This window comes from Syngnathus scovelli, chromosome 3 (assembly GCF_024217435.2).
Source record: "Syngnathus scovelli strain Florida chromosome 3, RoL_Ssco_1.2, whole genome shotgun sequence".
Lineage (NCBI taxonomy): Eukaryota > Metazoa > Chordata > Actinopteri > Syngnathiformes > Syngnathidae > Syngnathus > Syngnathus scovelli.
The window spans coordinates 4,347,169-4,368,138 of NC_090849.1; the positions used below are offsets into that span (position 1 = coordinate 4,347,169).

Consider the following 20,970-nt stretch of genomic DNA (forward strand, 5'->3'; position numbering starts at 1 on the left):
CGGACATCTTTAACGTTTCTCTGCAGCAGGCCATCGTCCCGTCGTGTTTCAAGGCTGCTACCATCGTTCCTGTGCCGAAGAAACCTGCACCGTCCTGCTTCAATGACTACCGCCCCGTGGCACTGACGCCCATCATTACGAAGTGCTTTGAGCGGCTTGTCATGGAGCACATCAAATCCGTTCTCCCCCCCACCATTGACCCTTTCCAGTTTGCGTACCGTGCCAAACGGTCCTCTGAGGATGCCATCTGCTCTGCCCTCCACTCGGCCCTCACCCACCTGGAGAGAAAGGACTCATATGTGAGATTGCTGTTTGTGGACTTCAGCTCTGCCTTCAACACCATTGTGCCGCAGCGACTAATCTGCAAACTCGACGAGCTGGGCCCCAGTACCTCCCTCTGCAACTGGCTACTGGACTTCCTCTGTCAGAGGCCTCAGGTGGTGCGTGTTGGCGACAAAATCTGCGCCAGCATCACGCTGAGCACGGGGGCCCCCCAGGGCTGCGTGCTCAGTCCATTGCTCTTCACCCTGCTGACGCATGACTGCACTGCGACCTACAGCGACAACCGCATAGTGAAGTTTGCTGACGACACGACTCTGGTGGGTCTCATCACGAAGGGCGATGAGACTCGGTACAGGTCGGAAGTTGACCTTCTGACCACGTGGTGCAGGGACAACAACCTCCTGCTGAACGTAAACAAGACCAAGGAAATCGTTGTTGAATTCCGGAAGGGTCACACAAAACACCTGCCGCTGATCATCGACGGTGCTGTGGTGGAGAGGGTGAGCTGCACCAAGTTCCTGGGGGTGCACATCAGTGAGGACCTCTCCTGGTCCGCCAACACCGCGTCACTGGCAAAGAAAGCTCAGCGCCGCCTGTACTTCCTGCGGAAGCTCAGGCGTGCATGTGCTCCTCAGGCAGTCCTGTCTACAGTCTACCGTGGCACCATTGAGAGCGTCCTCAGCAGTTGCATCGCTGTCTGGGGTGGTAGCTGCACTGAACAGAACTTGAAGGCCCTGCAGCTTATAGTGAATACGGCTGGTAAGATTATTGGTGCTTCGCCCCCCTCCCTGAAGGACATTTACACCTCCCATCTCGCCCGCAAGGCAACCACGATTGTGAGTGATGTGAGTCACCCAGCTCACTCTTTGTTTGACCTTCTGCCCTCTGGGAAGAGGTACAGGAGCCTGCGCTCCCGCACCACCAGACTCGCCAACAGCTTCTTTCTCCAGGCTGTTGGGACCCTGAACTCGCTGCCCCCTTCTCCGTAGCGTGCGGCACTGTTGCGCTATTTTCTGGAATGTCTGCTATACGCTCACTTGCTCCTTTTTTGCTCCTCTTATTTATTTATCTGTTGTGTTATTTATTCATTATTTATTCAGTACGCTGTTGTTTACTTGTTTACTTGATTGTCTATTGTGGGCCATGTCTTGTCACCGTGGGATAGCGGCGAACAAAATTTTGGTTTCTTTGTGTGTCTTTGGCATGTGAAGAAATTGACAATAAAGCTGACTTTGACTTTGACAAGTTCATATTTGAAACGCCTAAATCAGTGATTCTTAGCAATGCGGCTGCACTGCTCACGGGCCAACCTTGGGCCGCATAAACAGACTAGTGGACTGCATAAAAGTCAGAGTCAAGTTTATTTATATAGCCCTAAATCACAAGCAAGTCTCAAAGGGCTTCACATGTACAAAAATTGACAGTTATTCTCAAACATCCCCTGATCTTAAACTCCCAGGCAAACATGTTTAAAATATTCATGTACCAGTGGTCCAGCCATATCCAGTCATATATAACCAGACATTCTGTTATCTTAATGCTAAAAAACAGTTCCACAGAGATCCCACAGAGACTTTAATACAACTTTAGTTATATTCACGATGTTTTGTGGTTAAATAAAGAGAAAAAGTGACAAACAGCTACATATGCACTCATGCATGCGCACACACGGGCACGCAGAGAAGTAATACAATATTAATGTTGTCAGGCGCAGAGCAGGGAGAGGACTCGAATGCAGAGAGTTCAATGTCCAAAAAGGCTTTTATTGTCGCCACTGACAGTCGAACAAAAAACGCCTCACTAGGAGGGAAAAAAGGGAAAACAAAGGCGCCTCGAACCGAGGGAGAAAAAGGGGAAATCAAAGCGCCTCGAACCGAGGGAGATACAAAAACAAGGTAGCGATGTAACCAAGTTAACATCGGTGATCAAGGTTGCTCTAACAAGGCTTCTACGTGGAACTCGAGGGTTTCGTGATCGCTAGTGTTCTGACAAGGCAAGACGCACTGGCACTGGATACGGGGAAAGACGCGGGTTGTATGGACACAGGAGGGGAACACAGGTGAAGACAGTTGGTCATTGATGCAGGTGCACACACTTGGAATCAGGGGATCACGTGACCGGACGCACAGGGGAAGGAAACACTGACTGGAACGAGAGGAAATCACACAATAAAACAGGAAATGAACCGGACGACACATGACAGCATGACATAACCCCCCCCTCTAGGGCCGGATCCCAGACGGACCCTGAGCATCGGGGTGAGCCGCGTAAAGATTCAAGATTCAAGATTCAAGAGTTTTTTATTCGCCATGTTTGAGCGTGCCAAACAAGGAATTTGACTTCGGTAAACCACAGCCTCTGTTCAACATTTAGGTGACTAACAACAACACTCAGGACATGGAAGAACGAAAGATATTCTCAAACACCCCCTGATCTTAAACTCCCAAGAGGGCAAGGAAAAACACAAAACTCCAGCTAGGGGAAATGAGAAACCTTGAGAAGAGACCACAGATGGGAGGGTCCCTCTTCTAGGATGACCAGGCTGCAATGGATGCAGAGAGGACACATAGTACAAACAGTGTAGACAAAAAAGGTGTGGCAAGCGGGATGTTATTGCACAGTAATGACTCTGAGACTCTAAGAGTGGTGTGAGTTCATCAGAGCGACAGCCTGGGGGAAGAAGCTGTCTCTGTGTCTGCTGGTTTTAGTGTACAGAGCTCTATAACGGCGTCCGGAGGGGAGTAGTTCAAACAGGCTGCAACCTGGGTGCGAAGGGTCTGTTGAGATGTTACTTGCACGTTTCCTGGTCCTGGACAGGTACAAGTCTTGGATAGATGGGAGGTTGATTCCAATTATCTTTTCTGCAGTCCTTATTGTCCGTTGCAGTCTGTGCTTGTCTTGTTTGGAGGCCGATCCAAACCAGACAGTGATGGAGGTGCAGAGGACAGACTGGATGATGGCAGTGTAGAAGGTCTTCAGCAGCTCCCGTGGCAGGTTGAACTTCTTGAGCTGTCTCAGGAAGTACAGCCTCTGCTGGGCCTTCTTCCGGACAGAGTCTATGTGGCCGGTCCATTTCAGGTCCCGAGAGATTGTGGTTCCCAGGAACTTGAAGGTGTCTGTGGAGAGAATAGTATTACTGCGGATAGTGAGGGGTGAAAGTGGTGAAGGAACTCGCCTGAAGTCCACTGTCATCTCCACGGTCTTGAGCGGGTTCAGGTCCAGGTGGTTTTGGCTGCACCAGTGGACCAGCCGCTCCACCTCCTGTCTGTACGCAGTCTCATCACCGTTCTGGATCAGCCCGATGAGAGTGGTGTCGTCTGCATACTTCAGGAGCTTCACGGAAGAGTCACTTGCGGAGAAATCGTTGGTGTAGAGGGAGAAGAGCAGTGGGGAGAGGACGCATCCCTGAGGGGCTCCAGTGTTGGTGGTCAGGGTGTCAGATGTGATGCTCCCCAGCCTCACACGCTGTCTCCTGTTGGTCAGGAAGCTGGTGATCCACTGACAGGTGGAGGCAGGCACCGCAAGCTGGATGAGCTTCTGTTGGAGGATGTCAGGAGCGATGGTGTTGAACGCCGAGCTGAAGTCCACAAACAGGATCCTGGCGTACTTTCCTGGGGTGTCCAGGTGTTGCAGGATGTAGTGCAGTCCCATGTTGACCGCATCATCTACCGACCTGTTTGCCCGGTAGGCGAACTGGAGGGGGTCCAGCAGGGGGCCCGTGACATCCTTCAGGTGGTTCAGTACTAACCTCTCGAAAGATTTCATGACCACAGATGTCAGTGCAACAGGTCTATAGTCATTCATACCTGTGATGGCGGGCTTCTTGGCCACTGGAACGATGGTGGAGCTCTTGAAGCACGAGGGCACCTCACACAGCTCCAGGGAACGGTTGAAGATCCGTGCAAAGGTGGGCGCCAGCTGCTCAGCGCAGACTTTCAAGCAGGAAGGTGACACGCCGTCTGGGCCCGGTGCCTTCCTGATCTTTTGTCTCCGGAACATCCGGCGCACTTCCTCCTCGCGAATCTGGAGTGCGGGCGCGGCCTCTGCAAGAGAGAGAGTCGGTGACCACGGTGATGGAGGTGTGGACAGAGCAGTTGTGGGGGGAGGTGAGTATGTGGATTGTGTGGATTGTGCTGCAGGAGGTCCCGTTGTGTGGGAGGACCGATCAAACCTGCAGTAGAACCTGTTTAGCTGGTCAGCGAGCCTTGGGCTCTCCACAGGACGGGGGGTTCGTTTCTTGAAGCCCGTGATGCTCTGCAGGCCTTTCCACACTGTTGAGGGATCAGGATTGGCAGAGAGGTGTCTCTCCAGGCTCTCCCCGTAACACCTCCTGGCTTTCCTGACCTCTCGGTTCAGTGTGTTTCTGGTCTGCTTGAACAGGTCCCGGTCGCCGCTCCTGTAGGCCTCCTCCTTGACTTTGCGCAGCCTCCTAAGGTTCGGTGTAAACCAAGGTTTGTCGTTGTTGTACGTGCAGAAGGTCTTAGTCTGCACACACAGATCCTCACAAAAACTGATGTATGATGTGACAGTGTCAGTGAGTTCATGCAAGTCTGAATTTGCAGCATCAAAAACACTCCAATCGGTGCAGTCAAAGCAGGCTTGGAGGTCCTGCCTTGACTCCACTGTCCACTTCCTGACAGTCCTCACCACAGGCTTAGAAGTTTTTAGTTTCTGTCTGTAGGCAGGGACCAGATGAACTAGACAGTGGTCCGAGAGTCCTAAAGCTGCACGAGCCACAGAGTGGTATGCATCCTTAATTACGGTGTAGCAGTGGTCCAGTGTCTGTGCCCCTCTGGTGGGACACGTTATGTGCTGTCTGTATCTGGGGAGTTCGTGTGTGAGGTTCGCCCTGTTAAGATCACCCAGAACAATGATTAGTGAATTTGGTAGAAGTTTCTCCATATCTGTCACCTGGTCAGCCAGCATCTGCGTGGCTTCACTCGCACGTGCGTGTGGTGGGATGTAAACAGCCGCCATGACGATCGAGGAGAACTCCCGTGGTGAATAGAACGGCCGGCAGTTTATGAAAAGTGTTTCTAGGAGAGGGCTGCAAAACTCTTTCTACACCATGACATCGGTACACCAACGTTCATTAATGTAGAAACAGAGACCACCTCCCTTTGATTTTCCGGAGAGCTCCGCGCTGCGATCTGCACGCGTTAGCCGAAACCCAGCTAACTCCATGGCGTGGTGGGGGGTTCGTTCGCTAAGCCACGTCTCAACAAAACACAGCGCGGCGGATCTGCTGAAGTCCGTGTTCCTTGAAGTGAGGAGCAGCAGTTCGTCCATCTTGTTCGCCAGGGAGCGGACATTCGCCAGATGAATTGACGGTAGGGCAGAACGGAACCCTCTTTGCCTCAGCTTTACGAGGGCTCCCGCTCGTTTTCCGCGTCGCCGCCGTCGCGCTAGCTTGTATAGCACCGCCGCTCCGGCTAAAATCTCCGACAAACAATCTGAATCAGAGAGAACAGGAGAGAAAATACCAGAAGAAGACTGACCGATGTTTAACAGTGCTTCTCTAGTAAAAGTGATCCGGGATGGACAGCAGAAGACACAGAAAACACACAAAATAAGACAAAGAAACAGAGAGCGACTCACCGTGGCAGCCATCCGCGGCGCCATCAGATGACGTTTGAAAAGTCATCTAGTAGCCCGGGATCCAGGATATAACTACGCGGCACCCATTGCCGCTCCTCTGGCCCGTAACCATCCCAGTCTACCAGGAACTGCCAGCCACGGCCCTTCCGGCGCACGTCCAGCAACTTCTTAACTGTGTAGGCAGGCCCACCCCCCACCGTCCGCGGAGGCGGAGGTGCCGCGGGAGCCGGCACCATCCCACTCTCCCTCACCGGCTTGACCTTCCCGACGTGGAAGGTGGGATGCACCGCAAGGGACCGAGGCAGACGGAGTCGCACAGCCGCTGGACCGACGACCTTGGAAATTGGGAACGGCCCCACAAAACGGGGGGCCAGCTTCCTGGAGCCCACCTGGAGGGGAAGGTCCCGGGCGGACAGCCAGACCCGCTGGCCGGGCCGGTAGACAGGCGCCGGACGACGTCTCCGGTCAGCCATCCTATTCACCCTGTCGCCCTGGCGGACCAGTATGGCCCTTGCCGCCGCCCAGATGCGCCGACAGCGTCTCACCACGGCGCGTGCCGAGGTAACTGACACCTCCGGCTCGCTGGCGGGGAAGAGCGGGGGCTGGTATCCAAAGACGCACATGAAGGGGGACATCCCGGTCGCCGTGGTGGGAAGGGAGTTATGGGCGTACTCTACCCAGGTCAAGTTTTGACTCCATGACGAGGGGTTCTGGGTTACCAGACAGCGGAGGCCCGTTTCCAGCTGTTGGTTGATGCGTTCGGCTTGGCCGTTTGCTTCCGGGTGGTAGCCCGAAGTGAGGCTCACGGTGGCCCCTATAAACTTGCAGAAGGCCTTCCAAAAGCGGGACACGAACTGGGGGCCCCTATCTGACACGACGTCCCTAGGAAATCCATGGATCCTGAAGACGTGGTCCATGAGAACTACTGCCGTACGTTTGGCCGAAGGTAATTTGGGCAGGGCAATGAAGTGGGCCATCTTGGAGAACCTATCCACGACGGTGAGTATCGTCGTCTTACCGCTAGACACCGGCAGTCCCGTGACAAAATCCACAGAGATGTCGGCCCATGGTCCAGAGGGAATGGAGAGAGGCTGCAGCAACCCCATCCGGCGGCCCGGAGTGTTCTTACTTCGCGCACAGATGGAACAGGCTGCAACATACTCCCGGACGTCCGCCCCCATGGAGGGCCACCAGAATCTTTGTTGGAGGACATTGCAGGGTTCTTCGCACGCCCGGGTGACACGTGAGCCGGGAGGTGTGCGCCCAGTGGATCACTTGGGATCGTAGTTGGGGCGGAACAAACAGTCTATTCTCGGGACAACCCCTAGGGGGCGGATCATCGTGGTTTCCCCGCTTCACTAAGTCCTCTATGGGCCAGGTTACGGCCCCCACCACGCAGTGAGGGGGGAGAATGGGCTCTGGCTCTGTGGACACCGGGTCTGGGCTGTAGACGCGTGACAGTGCATGAGGTTTGGTGTTCTTGGCCCCCGGTCTGTAAGACAACGTGAAATGGAAACGGTTAAAGAAGAGGGACCAACGAGCCTGGCGGGAGTTCAATCGCTTGGCCTCCTTGATATATTGCAGGTTCTTGTGATCGGTCCAAACCAGAAAGGGGTGTTGGGCTCCCTCCAGCCAGTGTCTCCATTCTTCCAGAGCCTTTTTGACCGCTAACAATTCCCGATCTCCGACGTCATAGTTCTGCTCCGCGGGGGTCAGCCGTCGGGACAAAAAGGCGCAGGGATGAAGCTTGTTGTCGACCTGGGATCTCTGAGACAGGACGGCGCCGATTCCCTGGCTGGAGGCATCAACCTCCACCACGAACTGACGAGATGGGTCAGGCAAGGTAAGAATTGGAGCGGTGGTGAACCGCCTCTTCAGCTCCTGGAAGGCGGCTTCAGCCTCCGCCGTCCAGCGAAACGGAACTGTCGGGGAGGTGAGAGCATGCAGGGGAGCCGCGGTGGCGCTGAAGCCTCGTATGAATCGCCTATAAAAGTTAGCAAATCCTAGAAATTGCTGCACTCTTTTGCGGCTATCCGGTACCGGCCATTGGGTCACCGCGCTTACTTTGGCTGGGTCCATCTGGACCTTTCCTGGGGCTATGATGAAGCCAAGGAACGATATTGTTTCTACATGGAACTCGCTCTTTTCGGCCTTGACATAAAGTCGATGGTCCAGGAGTCGTTGCAGGACCGACTTAACATGACTCTCATGGGTCTTCAAATCGGGTGAATAAATTAAGATGTCATCTAAGTAAACGAAAACAAAGTGGTCTAAGAAATCACTCAGAACGTCATTGATCATGGCTTGGAAGACCACGGGGGCATTGGTGAGGCCGAACGGCATTACCCGGTATTCAAAGTGTCCCCGGGGGGTGTTGAAGCCCGTCTTCCACTCATCACCTTCCCGAATGCGCACGAGGTGATACGCGTTACGTAAATCTAACTTGGTGAATACCCGAGCCTGCTGCAACTGATCAAACACGGCCGACATGAGTGGGAGGGGGTACCGATTCTTTATAGTGATCTGGTTGAAGGGACTGTAATCTATGCAGGGGCGCAGGGTTCCGTCTTTCTTCCCCACAAAGAAAAATCCGGCCCCTGCAGGCGATGATGACGGCCTGATCAGACCTGCTTTAAGTGACGCGTCAATATAGTCATTTAAGGCCTTCTTTTCGGGGCCCGAAAGGGAATAAAGTCTACCCTTGGGGATCGAAGCACCGGGCAATAGGTCTATGGCGCAGTCGTAGGGACGGTGGGGTGGTAAGGAGCTCGCCTTGGCTTTGCTAAATACCTCCGCAAGTTGATGGTAGCATTTGGGTACTTGGTTTAGATCTGGAGCTCTGAAATCTGGTTCAGGAGACGCAAGGTCCGAGGGAGAAGTGCAGGTGGACTCGATCGAAGGTTTTGGTTTGACACACGATACTTGGCACTGGGATGCCCACCCCTTTATCTCCCCTGACTCCCAGTTTATTACAGGGTTGTGGTGTTTTAGCCACGGATAACCGAGGATAAGCGGATTCAGGGGGGAGGTGGCTACATGCAGTCTTAATAGTTCATGATGAGTGCCAAACGACAATGAGAGGGGTTCGGTTATATAAGATATGTCAAAAAGGGCTTGTCCGTTAAGTGCTTTAGCCTTTATGGTTGTGTTCAAGGGTTCGGTCTTTACACCTATGCTGCGAGCAAAAGCCCCGTCGATCAGATTCTCGTCGGCCCCTGAGTCAATCAACACCCCGAGCTCGAGTTCCTTGCCTTGGCAGGTTAGCGTCCCGACGGGTAGAACCCTATTCTTCTGCCGGACCACGGAGAAGGTGCTTACCCTCAGCGCCCTCCGCTCCGGGCAGGAGAGGAGGAGATGACCAAGCGCCCCGCAGTAGTAGCATCTGCCCTCCTGGCGTCGACGCTGTCTTTCCTCTTCGCTCAATTTCGATCTTTGGTGGTGCGTCTCGTGGGATGACCGCCCGCCCAATGATGCGGAAGGAGTAACGATCGCACCCCGGCTTGCGCGCTGCTTCCTCCACTCCTTTAGTCGGTTGTCAGTTCGGACGGCCAACGCGATGAGAGCGTCGAGCTCCACAGGAAGATCAAGGGAAATGAGTTGGTCCTGGATGGTCCCGGAAAGACCCTGGAGAAAAGCATCGTACAGAGCCGTCGAGTTCCATCCGCTTTCCGCGGCCAGAGTGCGGAAGTGGATCGCGTAGTCGCTGACTGTCTCTCGACCCTGGGTGATGTGGGACAGCTCTCGTGCCTTCTCTCGGTCCATGGGAACTGAATCGAACACCATGCGCAGGGCCTCGATGAATCCGGAAAACGAGTGACAGGTAGCGGAATTCCTGGCCCATTCTGCGGTCGCCCACGTCCGGGCTCTTCCCGTCAAATAGGAGATCGTGTATGCCACCCGGGAGCGTTCCGTTGGGAAGTCGCCGGGAGCTCGCTCGAACTACATCTCGCAATTCGTTATAAAGGCTCGACTCAGCCCGGGTTCACCTGCATATCGTTCTGGGGAAGCCATTCTGATCCCCCTCGCCAGAGGCGCAGGCGCCGGGTGGTCCACAGGGGGCGCCGCTGTGGAACAGGGCGTCGCAGCTCGCCCCGTGGTCAGCAGAGCGAGGACGTCTTGCATCTGACGACTCAGCGAATCCACCTGGGTGGCCACCGCCTCTCTGAAGCCTTCCTGGTTCTTTACCAGTTCCTGAACGCCAACACTCAGAGCGTCTACCTGCTTCTGCTGTTGGCCCAGTTGCGCAGTCTGGGAGCGTACTTGGGCGACCAGCTGCGCTGTCTCTGCCGAGTCCATGTCTGGCCAGTGCGTAATGTCAGGCGCAGAGCAGGGAGAGGACTCGAATGCAGAGAGTTCAATGTCCAAAAAGGCTTTTATTGTCGCCACTGACAGTCGAACAAAAAACGCCTCACTAGGAGGGAAAAAAGGGAAAACAAAGGCGCCTCGAACCGAGGGAGAAAAAGGGGAAATCAAAGCGCCTCGAACCGAGGGAAATACAAAAACAAGGTAGCGATGTAACCAAGTTAACATCGGTGATCAAGGTTGCTCAAACAAGGCTTCTACGTGGAACTCGAGGGTTTCGTGATCGCTAGTGTTCTGACAAGGCAAGACGCACTGGCACTGGATACGGGGAAAGACGCGGGTTATATGGACACAGGAGGGGAACACAGGTGAAGACAGTTGGTCATTGGCGCAGGTGCACACACTTGGAATCAGGGGTTCACGTGACCGGACGCACAGGGGAAGGACACACCGACTGGAACGAGAGGAAATCACACAATAAAACAGGAAATGAACCGGACGACACATGACAGCATGACAAATGTAACAATGTCATCGATAATGCAGTGGATCTTTAATTGTTTAATGGACACTTATTTTTAAAATGACGGTAACAAAGCATATTCAAGATTCAACAGTTTTTTATTCGCCATGTTTGAGCGTGCCAAACAAGGAATTTGACTTCGGTAAATCACAGCCTCTGTTCAACATTTAGGTGACTAACAACAACACTCAGGACATGTGAAGAACGAAATATATTCTCAAACACCCCCTGATCTTAAACTGATCTTAAACTCCCAAGAGGGCAAGGAAAAACTCAAAACTCCAGCTAGGGGAAATGAGAAACCTTGAGAAGAGACCACAGATGGGAGGGTCCCTCTTCTAGGATGACCAGGCTGCAATGGATGCAGAGAGGACACATAGTACAAACAGTGTAGATAAAAAAGGTGTGGAAAGCGGGATGTTATTGCACAGTAATGACTCTGAGACTCTAAGAGTGGTGTGAGTTCATCAGAGCGACAGCCTGGGGGAAGAAGCTGTCTCTGTGTCTGCTGGTTTTAGTGTACAGAGCTCTATAACGGCGTCCGGAGGGGAGTAGTTCAAACAGGCTGCAACCTGGGTGCGAAGGGTCTATTGAGATGTTACTTGCACGTTTCCTGGTCCTGGACAGGTACAAGTCTTGGATAGATGGGAGGTTGATTCCAATTATCTTTTCTGCAGTCCTTATTGTCCGTTGCAGTCTGTGCTTGTCTTGTTTGGAGGCCGATCCAAACCAGACAGTGATGGAGGTGCAGAGGACAGACTGGATGATGGCAGTGTAGAAGGTCTTCAGCAGCTCCCGCGGCAGGTTGAACTTCTTGAGCTGTTTCAGGAAGTACAGCCTCTGCTGGGCCTTCTTCCGGACAGAGTCTATGTGGCTGGTCCATTTCAGGTCCCGAGAGATTGTGGTTCCCAGGAACTTGAAGGTGTCTGATGAGAGAATAGTATTACTGCGGATAGTGAGGGGTGAAAGTGGTGAAGGGCCTCGCCTGAAATCCACTGTCATCTCCACGGTCTTGAGCGGGTTCAGGTCCAGGTGGTTTTGGCTGCACCAGTGGACCAGCCGCTCCACCTCCTGTCTGTACGCAGTCTCATCACCGTTCTGGATCAGTCCGATGAGAGTGGTGTCGTCTGCATACTTCAGGAGCTTCACGTAAGAGTCACTTGCGGAGAAATCGTTGGTGTAGAGGGAGAAGAGCAGTGGGGAGAGGACGCATCCCTGAGGGGCTCCAGTGTTGGTGGTCAGGGTGTCAGATGTGATGCTCCCCAGCCTCACACGCTGTCTCCTGTTGGTCAAGAAGCTTGTGATCCACTGACAGGTGGAGGCAGGCACCGCGAGCTGGATGAGCTTCTGTTGGAGGATGTCAGGAGCGATGGTGTTGAACGCCGAGCTGAAGTCCACAAACAGGATCCTGGCGTACGGTCCTGGGGTGTCCAGGTGTTGCAGGATGTAGTGCAGTCCCATGTTAACCGCATCATCCACCGACCTGTTTGCCCGGTAGGCAAACTGGAGGGGGTCCAGCAGGGGGCCCGTGACATCCTTCAGGTGGTTCAGTACTAACCTCTCGAAAGATTTTATGACCACAGATGTCAGTGCAACAGGTCTATAGTCATTCAGACCTGTGATGGCGGGCTTCTTGGCCACTGGAACGATGGTGGAGCTCTTGAAGCACGAGGGCACCTCACACAGCTCCAGGGAACGGTTGAAGATCCGTGCAAAGGTGGGCGCCAGCTGCTCAGCGCAGACTTTCAAGCAGGAAGGTGACACGCCGTCTGGGCCCGGTGCCTTCCTGATCCTTTGTCTCCGGAACATCTGGCGCACTTCCTCCTCGCGAATCTGGAGTGCGGGCGCGGCCTCTGCAAGAGAGAGAGTCGGTGACCACGGTGATGGAGGTGTGGACAGAGCAGTTGTGGGGGGAGGTGAGTATGTGGATTGTGTGGATTGTGCTGCAGGAGGTCCCGTTGTGTGGGAGCACCGATCAAACCTGCAGTAGAACCTGTTTAGCTGGTCAGCGAGCCTTGGGCTCTCCACAGGACGGGGGGTTCGTTTCTTGAAGCCCGTGATGCTCTGCAGGCCTTTCCACACTGTTGAGGGATCAGGATTGGCAGAGAGGTGTCTCTCCAGTCTCTCCCCGTAACACCTCCTGGCTTTCCTGACCTCTCGGTTCAGTGTGTTTCTGGTCTGCTTGAACAGGTCCCGGTTGCCGCTCCTGTAGGCCTCCTCCTTGACTTTGCGCAGCCTCCTAAGGTTCGGTGTAAACCAAGGTTTGTCGTTGTTGTACATGCAGAAGGTCTTAGTCTGCACACACAGATCCTCACAAAAACTGATGTATGATGTGACAGTGTCAGTGAGTTCATGCAAGTCTGAATTTGCAGCTTCAAAAACACTCCAATCGGTGCAGTCAAAGCAGGCTTGGATGTCCTGCCTTGACTCCACTGTCGACTTCCTGACAGTCCTCACCACAGGCTTAGAAGTTTTTAGTTTCTGTCTGTAGGCAGGGATCAGATGAACTAGACAGTGGTCCGAGAGTCCTAAAGCTGCACGAGCCACAGAGTGGTATGCATCCTTAATTATGGTGTAGCAGTGGTCCAGTGTCTGTGCCCCTCTGGTGGGACACGTTATGTGCTGTCTGTATCTGGGGAGTTCGTGTGCGAGGTTCGCCCTGTTAAGATCACCCAGAACAATGATTAGTGAATTTGGTAGAAGTTTCTCCATGTCTGTCACCTGGTCAGCCAGCATCTGCGTGGCTTCACTCGCACGTGCGTGTGGTGGGATGTAAACAGCCGCCATGACAATCGAGGAGAACTCCCGTGGTGAATAGAACGGCCGGCAGTTTATGAAAAGTGTTTCTAGGAGAGGGCTGCAAAACTCTTTCAACACCATGACATCGGTACACCAACGTTCATTAATGTAGAAACAGAGACCACCTCCCTTTGATTTTCCGGAGAGCTCCGCGCTGCGATCTGCACGCGTTAGCCGAAACCCAGCTAACTCCATGGCGTGGTGGGGGGTTCGTTCGCTAAGCCACATCTCAACAAAACATAGCGCGGCGGATCTGCTGAAGTCCGTGTTCCTTGAAGTGAGGAGCAGCAGTTCGTCCATCTTGTTCGCCAGGGAGCGGACATTCGCCAGATGAATTGACGGTAGGGCAGAACGGAACCCTCTCTGCCTCAGCTTTACGAGGGCTCCCGCTCGTTTTCCGCGTCGCCGCCGTCGCGCTAGCTTGTATAGCACCGCCGCTCCGGCTAAAATCTCCGACAAACAGTCTGAATCAGAGAGAACAGGAGAGAAAATACCAGAAGAAGACTGACCGATGTTTAACAGTGCTTCTCTAGTAAAAGTGATCCGGGATGGACAGCAGAAGACACAGAAAACACACAAAATAAGACAAAGAAACAGAGAGCGACTCACCGTGGCAGCCATCCGTGGCGCCATCAGATATATATAAGTATATATAAGTGAGTAACGAGAACTTTGGTCTCCTCCCTACCACAGAGAAGACTAGCAGCTGCCCTGAACTCGCATCCAGAGGCTCACTGAGACGAAGTGGCCATGTTTCTGATGTTACTCACCACTAGGCCATGAAAAGCACACAGCTCAGTACATCGTTTTGACTCCCAACTTATATTGTAAATACGATGTATAAAACTAATTTATTTACTTTTTTGTTAACGATGTTCTAATACAGTACATTAGAAACTCAACGCTGATTTGTTCCAGAAGGAGTATCAAGATGTGAAGCAGCTAAGTTCCGAAGCAATTTGTCAACATTTTTTTGAAAGAGTACATAAAACCACACAGAAAAAAATAAAAAATACAGTACAGCAAAAGCTTGGAGCACAGCCCATGCCGCGCTTGATGTGTCAGACATTTAAATGAATAATAATGAACCCAAAATAAATTATATACAAAATAACAGCTTCCCATGGGCTCACCACCTGTGGGAGGGGCCGAAGGGGTCGGGTGCAATGTGAGCTGGGCGGCAGCCAAAGGCGGGGACCTTGGCGGTCTGATCCCCGGCTGCAGAAGCTGGCTCTTGGGACATGGAATGTCACCTCTCTGGCTGGAAAGGAGCCCGAGCTGGTGTGCGAGGCAGAAAGATTCCGACTAGATATAGTCGGACTAGCCTCCACACACAGTTTGGGTTCCGGTACAAGCCCTCTCGAGAGGGGCTGGACTCTCTTCCACTCTGGAGTTGCCCACGGTGAGAGGCGTCGAGCAGGTGTGGGTATACTTATTGCCCCCCGGCTGGGCGCCTGCACATTGGGGTTCACCCCGGTGAACGAGAGGGTAGCCTCCCTCCGCCTTCGGGTGGGGGGACGGGTCCTGACTGTTGTTTGTGTCTATGCACCAAACAGCAGCTCAGAGTACCCACCCTTCTTGGGGTCCCTGGAGGAAGTGCTGGAGAGCGCTCCTTCTGGGGACTCTATCGTTCTACTGGGTGACTTCAATGCTCACGTGGGCAATGACAGTGAGACCTGGAAGGGCGTGATTGGGAGGAACGGCCCCCCTGATCTGAACCCGAGCGGTGTTCTATTGTTGGACTTCTGTGCTCGACACGGATTTTCAATAATGAACACCATGTTCAAACATAAGGGTGTCAATGTGTGCACTTGGCACCAGGACACCCTAGGCCGCAGTTCGATGATCGACTTTGTAGTCGTGTCATCGGATTTGCGGCCGCATGTTTTGGACACTTCTTCTTCCGCTTATCCGGGGTCGGGTCGCGGGGGCAGCAGCTTTAGGAGGGACTCCGAGACTTCCCTCTCCCCAGCCACTTCATCCAGCTCATCCCGGGGGATCCCAAGGCGTTCCCAGGCCAGCTGAGAGACATAGTCTCTCCAGCGCGTCCTGGGTCGTCCCCGGGGTCTCCTACCGGTGGGACATGCCCGGAACACCTCCCCAGGGAGGCGTCCAGGAGGCATCCTGATAAGATGCCCGAGCCACCTCATCTGGCTCCTCTCAACGTGGAGGAGTAGCGACTCTACTCCGAGTCTCTCCCGGATGACCGAGCTTCTCACCCTATCTCTAAGGGAGAGCCCGGACATCCTGCGGAGAAAACTCATTTCGACCGCTTGTATCCGAGATCTCGTTCTTTCGGTCACGACCCATAGCTCGTGACCATAGGTGAGGGTAGGAGCGTAAATCGACCGGTAAATTGAGAGCTTTGCCTTTTGGCTCAGCTCTCTCTTCACCACAACGGACCGGTACAGGGTCCGCATTACTGCCGACGCTGCACCGATCCGCCTGTCGATCTCACGCTCCATCCTCCCCTCACTCGTGAACAAGACTCCAAGATACTTGAACTCCTCCACTTGGGGCAGGATCTCATCCCCGATCCGGAGAGGGCATTCCACCCTTTTCCGATCGAGGACCATGGACTCGGATTTGGAGGTGCTGACCCTCATCCCGACCGCTTCACACTCGGCTGCGAACCGTTCCAGCGAGAGCTGGAGATCACGGCCTGAAGAAGCCAACAGCACCACGTCATCTGCAAAAAGCAGAGACGCGATGCTGAGGTCCCCAAACCGGACCCCCTCAACGCCTCGGCTGCGCCTAGAAATTCTGTCCATAAAAATTATGAACAGAATCGGTGACAAAGGGCAGCCTTGGCGGAGTCCAACCCTCACTGGGAACGAATCCGACTTACTGCCGGAAATGCGGACCAGACTCTGGCATCGGTGATACAGGGACCGAACCGCCCTTATCAGTTGGCTCGGCACCCCGTACTCCCGAAGCACCCTCCACAGAACCTCCCGAGGGACACGGTCGAACGCCTTCTCCAAGTCCACAAAACACATGTGGACTGGTTGGGCGAACTCCCATGCACCCTCGAGGATCCTGCCGAGGGTGTAGAGCTGGTCCACTGTTCCACGGCCAGGACGAAAGCCACACTGCTCCTCCTGAATCCGAGGTTCGACCTCCCGACGGACCCTCCTCTCCAGCACCCCTGAATAGACCTTACCAGGGAGGCTGAGGAGTGTGATTCCCCTGTAATTGGAACACACCCTCCGGTCCCCCTTCTTAAAGAGGGGAACCACCACCCCAGTCTGCCAATCCAGAGGCACTGTCCCCGATGTCCACGCAACGTTGTAGAGGCGTGTCAGCCATGAAAGCCCCACAACATCCAGAGCCTTTAAGAACTCCGGGCGGATCTCATCCACCCCCGGGGCCTTGCCACCGAGGAGTTTTTTAACTACCTCAGTGACTTCGACCCCAGAGATTGGAGAATCCGCCTCAGAGTCTCCAGGCCCTGCTTCCTCAATGGAAGGCGCGTAGGTGGAATTGAGGAGGTCTTCGAAGTATTCTCCCCACCGACTCACGACGTCCCGAGTCGAGGTCAGCAGCACGCCATCCCCACTGTAAACAGTGTTGACGTTGCACTGCTTCCCCCTCCTGAGACGCCGGATGGTGGACCAGAATTTCCTCGAAGCCGTCCGAAAGTCATTCTCCATGGCCTCACCGAACTCCTCCCACGCCCGGGTTTTTGCCTCAGCAACCGCCGAAGCCGCGTTCCGCTTGGCCATCCGGTACCTGTCAGCTGCCTCCGGAGTCCCGCAGGCCAAAACGGCCCGATAGGACTCCTTCTTCAGCTTGACGGCATCCCTTACCGCCGGTTATGAAACATGTTACCCCAAAAAAATATTATTTTGAGCTGCTATATTGGAATTCAAATTAATCTTGTGGGGAATACTAAATTGATATATGAATAAAATGGTGTTCACCAACTGGTCCTGGGATGACTGCCACAACATGACTGACCACTTTAGAGCCACAATTCCAGTCAGTCAGTGACAGAGGTATGAAACATGGCCTCATCGTTTGTAAAAAAACGATAATGCTATGGATCTTTAATTGTTTAATGTACACAAGATGGTTTGTTTTTAAAATAACGGTAACAAAGCATTACATAGGTAATGTAGTGGAGCTTGGGTCTCCTCCCTGTTAGGGTTTTCCAGGTTATCTTTATCGTAGGATTATGTTGGAATGTAGACTGTAATGATTAAATCAATCTTGTCTTGCCCTCACAATGTAATGATTAAATCAATCACGTCTTGCCCTCACAATGCAGAGTAAGATGAAGTGGTTGCTTCCTCTGCTTGATTGACCAGCTGCAGGGGAAGCAATCAAAGTTGTTCTGTTTCCCACAACAGTGTAAAACACCCCCTGCTCTGATCTTATCAGAGGCCGGGGGTTCACCAAACCTGTCCACTCACCCCCACTCTGTTCCTCCTAATAAATATGCCCTTGCAGGGAGGAGACTTTTAGACTTCATTCCTGTAGCGAGTGAACTCTCCACCTGCAGGTGTCTAAAAGAACTTGCCTGGCTCCGTGTGGTTCTTGCAAAATAAGTTGGAGTGAGCAAATCTCTAACACTCCCTACCACAGAGAGACTAACGGACGTTTGTCTGATACGCTTCAAAGAACTGACCAAGTGGAAAAAAAAAGATATCTGGCTTTTTAAAACAGAATTTGTTTTTTGCATGTGTACATGACGATAAATAAAAAAGTGAATATTCAATGTATTATTTCATTAATTTCATTAATTAATATACTATAATAATATAATATTTAACTTCCGAACTGCTTATCCTCATGATGGTGCTGTGTGTGCTGAAACCTATCCCAGCAGTCTTTGTTTGCCAGCCAATCACATGGCACACAGACATACAGAACTGTCTCAGAAAATTAGAATATTGTGATAAAATTCTTTATTTTCTGTAATGCAATTAAAAAAACAAAAATGTCATACATTCTGGATTCATTACAAATCAACTGAAATATTGCAAGCCTTTCATTATTATAATATTGCTGATTATGGCATACAGCTTAAGAAAACTCAAATATCCTATCTCAAAATATTAGAATATCATGAAAAAGTAAACTAGTAGGGTATTCAACTAATCACTTGAATTGTCTAATTAACTCGAAACACCTGCAAGGGTTTTCTGAGCCTTGAAAAACACACAGCTTAGTTCAGTAAGTTTGGGGAAGACTGCTGATCTGACTGCTGTCCAGAGGACCATCATTGACACCCTCCATTAGGAGGGTAAGACACAAAAAGAAATTTCTCAAAGAGCAAGCTGTTCACAGAGTGCAGCTTCAAAGCACATCCACAAAAAGTCTGTTGGAAGAGGGAAATGTGGCAGGAAACGCCGCACAACCAAGAAAGATGACCGCAGCCTTAACAGCATTGTGAAGAAGAGTTGCTTCCAGAATTTGGGGGAGCTTCAAAGACAGTGGAAGCTGGAGTCCAGGTATCAAAAGCCACTGTTCACAGATGTGTCCGGGAAATGGCCTACAATAGCTGTATTCCCATGGTCAAGCCACTTCTGAAGCGTCTGACTTAGGCTATGGAAAAGAAGCACTGGACAGTTGCAGAGTGGTCCAAAGTCCTCTTTTCAGATGAAAGCAAGTTTTGTATTTCATTTGGAAGTCAAGGCGCCAGAGTCTGGAGAAAGGCTGGAGAGGAGCAAAATCCAAGTTGCTTGAAATCCAGTGTGAAGTTCCCACAGTCAGCGATGGTTTGGGAAGCCATGCCAGCTGCTGGTGTTGGCCCACTGTGTTTCATCAAGTCCAGAGTAAATGCAGCTGTGTACCAAGATATTTTAGAGCACTACATGCTTCCGTCTGCTGAAAAGCTCTATGGAGATGATGATTTCATTTTCCAGCATGATCTGGCACCTGCCCACAGTGCCAAATGGTATACTGACCATGGCATTACTGTCCTCGATTGGCCTGCCAATTCCCCTGACCTGAACCCCATAGATAATTTGTGGGGTATTGTGAAGAAGAAGCTGAAAGACACCAGACCCAACAATGCAAATGAGCTAAAGGCCGTTATTGAAGCATCCTGGGCATCCATAACACCTCAGCAATGCCACAGGCTGATTGCCTCCATGCCACGCTGCAGTGATGCAGTAATCCGTGCAAAACGATTCCCAACCAAGTACTGAGTGCATTAATGGACATTTTGAAATGTTTGATTTTGTTTTGCTGTTATAAATCTTTTTTTTACTTGGTATGAGGAAATATTCTAATATTTTGAGATAGGATATTTGAGTTTTCTTAAGCTGTATGCCATAATCAGCAATATTAAAATAATAAAAGGCTTGCAATATTTCAGTTGATTTGTAATGAATCCAGAATGTGACATTTTTGTTTATTTTAATCACAATATTTTATATATTTTTTAACTGCATTACAGAAAATAAAGAACTTTATCACAATATTCTAATTTTCTGAGACAGTCCTGTACAACCATTCACACTAACAATCATGGGCAATTTGGAGTGGTCCTTCAGCCTACCATGCATGTTTTTTGAATGTGGAAGGTAACCGAAGCGACCATTTTAGAATACTTACTAATTTCGTATCAATAAATGTGTTATGTTTAGGTTTGGATTTAAATACTCCTACCTTCTTTTGAATTGACTTATCCTCAAAAGTAAGACATATTTCTGTTGTTCCTCTAGCAACTCAAAAAAGGTGTTGTGACACTGACCATTCGAACACGCCTGCGGAGCCCCAGTCTTACACCCTGTGCAACCCCAAGTACTCGTAGCCGCTCCAGCTCACCCAACTCCAATACCAGTGAGGGAACACCATTGCACTCTGGGATTGATGAGACTGATGGCCAAAGGGTTCCTGGTCCAGGTCCAAAGGACTGCATCATCATGGAGGTCATACTTGATAAAGGTATATTACACCACTACATGCTCAGGGACGTGCGGTCAGAGGAGGCAACGCCTCCCCTGCCATCATGAAAAGGGAAAGACAAATTCAATTGTTTTTACTATAAAGTAATTTTCCTTTTAATTTCAATAATGTTGTATCATTTTGAACCAAAATCGCTGAAGTTTTATAGTTATTTTAAACCGAAGACGATTCGTTCGGACGAGCCAACGTCATGTGTAGCCTCCTCTGAGGATTGCGTGATCACACAGCTGCCTATGTTGATAGGCTATGCAGTTAGACTGAACTGCTCTCTTGTCGCTTTTTAAGTGTTCAAACACTGTGACTATATTAATTAATTTCCGTAGTTAAGCTGGTATATATAATATCTTGTGTTTTTTGTCATCTGTCTGTAACGTTGTGTTTCTTTAGATGAACAAAACGGCTTTGAAAAGAGATCTTACGGAGGCTATGAATAAAGGTTCTCCAGGCTTATGGCAGGGGGTGCTAGTGATACAGGTGTTGTGCTCGATTTGGTTCCCCCGTGAGGATTTGTTCCCCCTGCCGCGGTAGCGCGCACACCTTGTTTGGAA

At 51.6% G+C, this 20,970-nt stretch overlaps 1 protein-coding gene across 1 annotated transcript in view; it reads left to right on the forward strand.

Annotated features, from left to right (window-relative positions):
- Window positions 1–20,970, forward strand: part of LOC125993649 (PDZ domain-containing protein 2-like) — a 135,696-nt gene that overhangs the window by 109,853 nt on the left and 4,873 nt on the right. Inside the window, exon 7 of the mRNA XM_068650096.1 lies at window positions 20,179–20,401. Coding sequence (XP_068506197.1) covers window positions 20,179–20,401 — 223 coding nt within the window. The remainder of the gene's footprint in view (window positions 1–20,178; window positions 20,402–20,970) is intronic.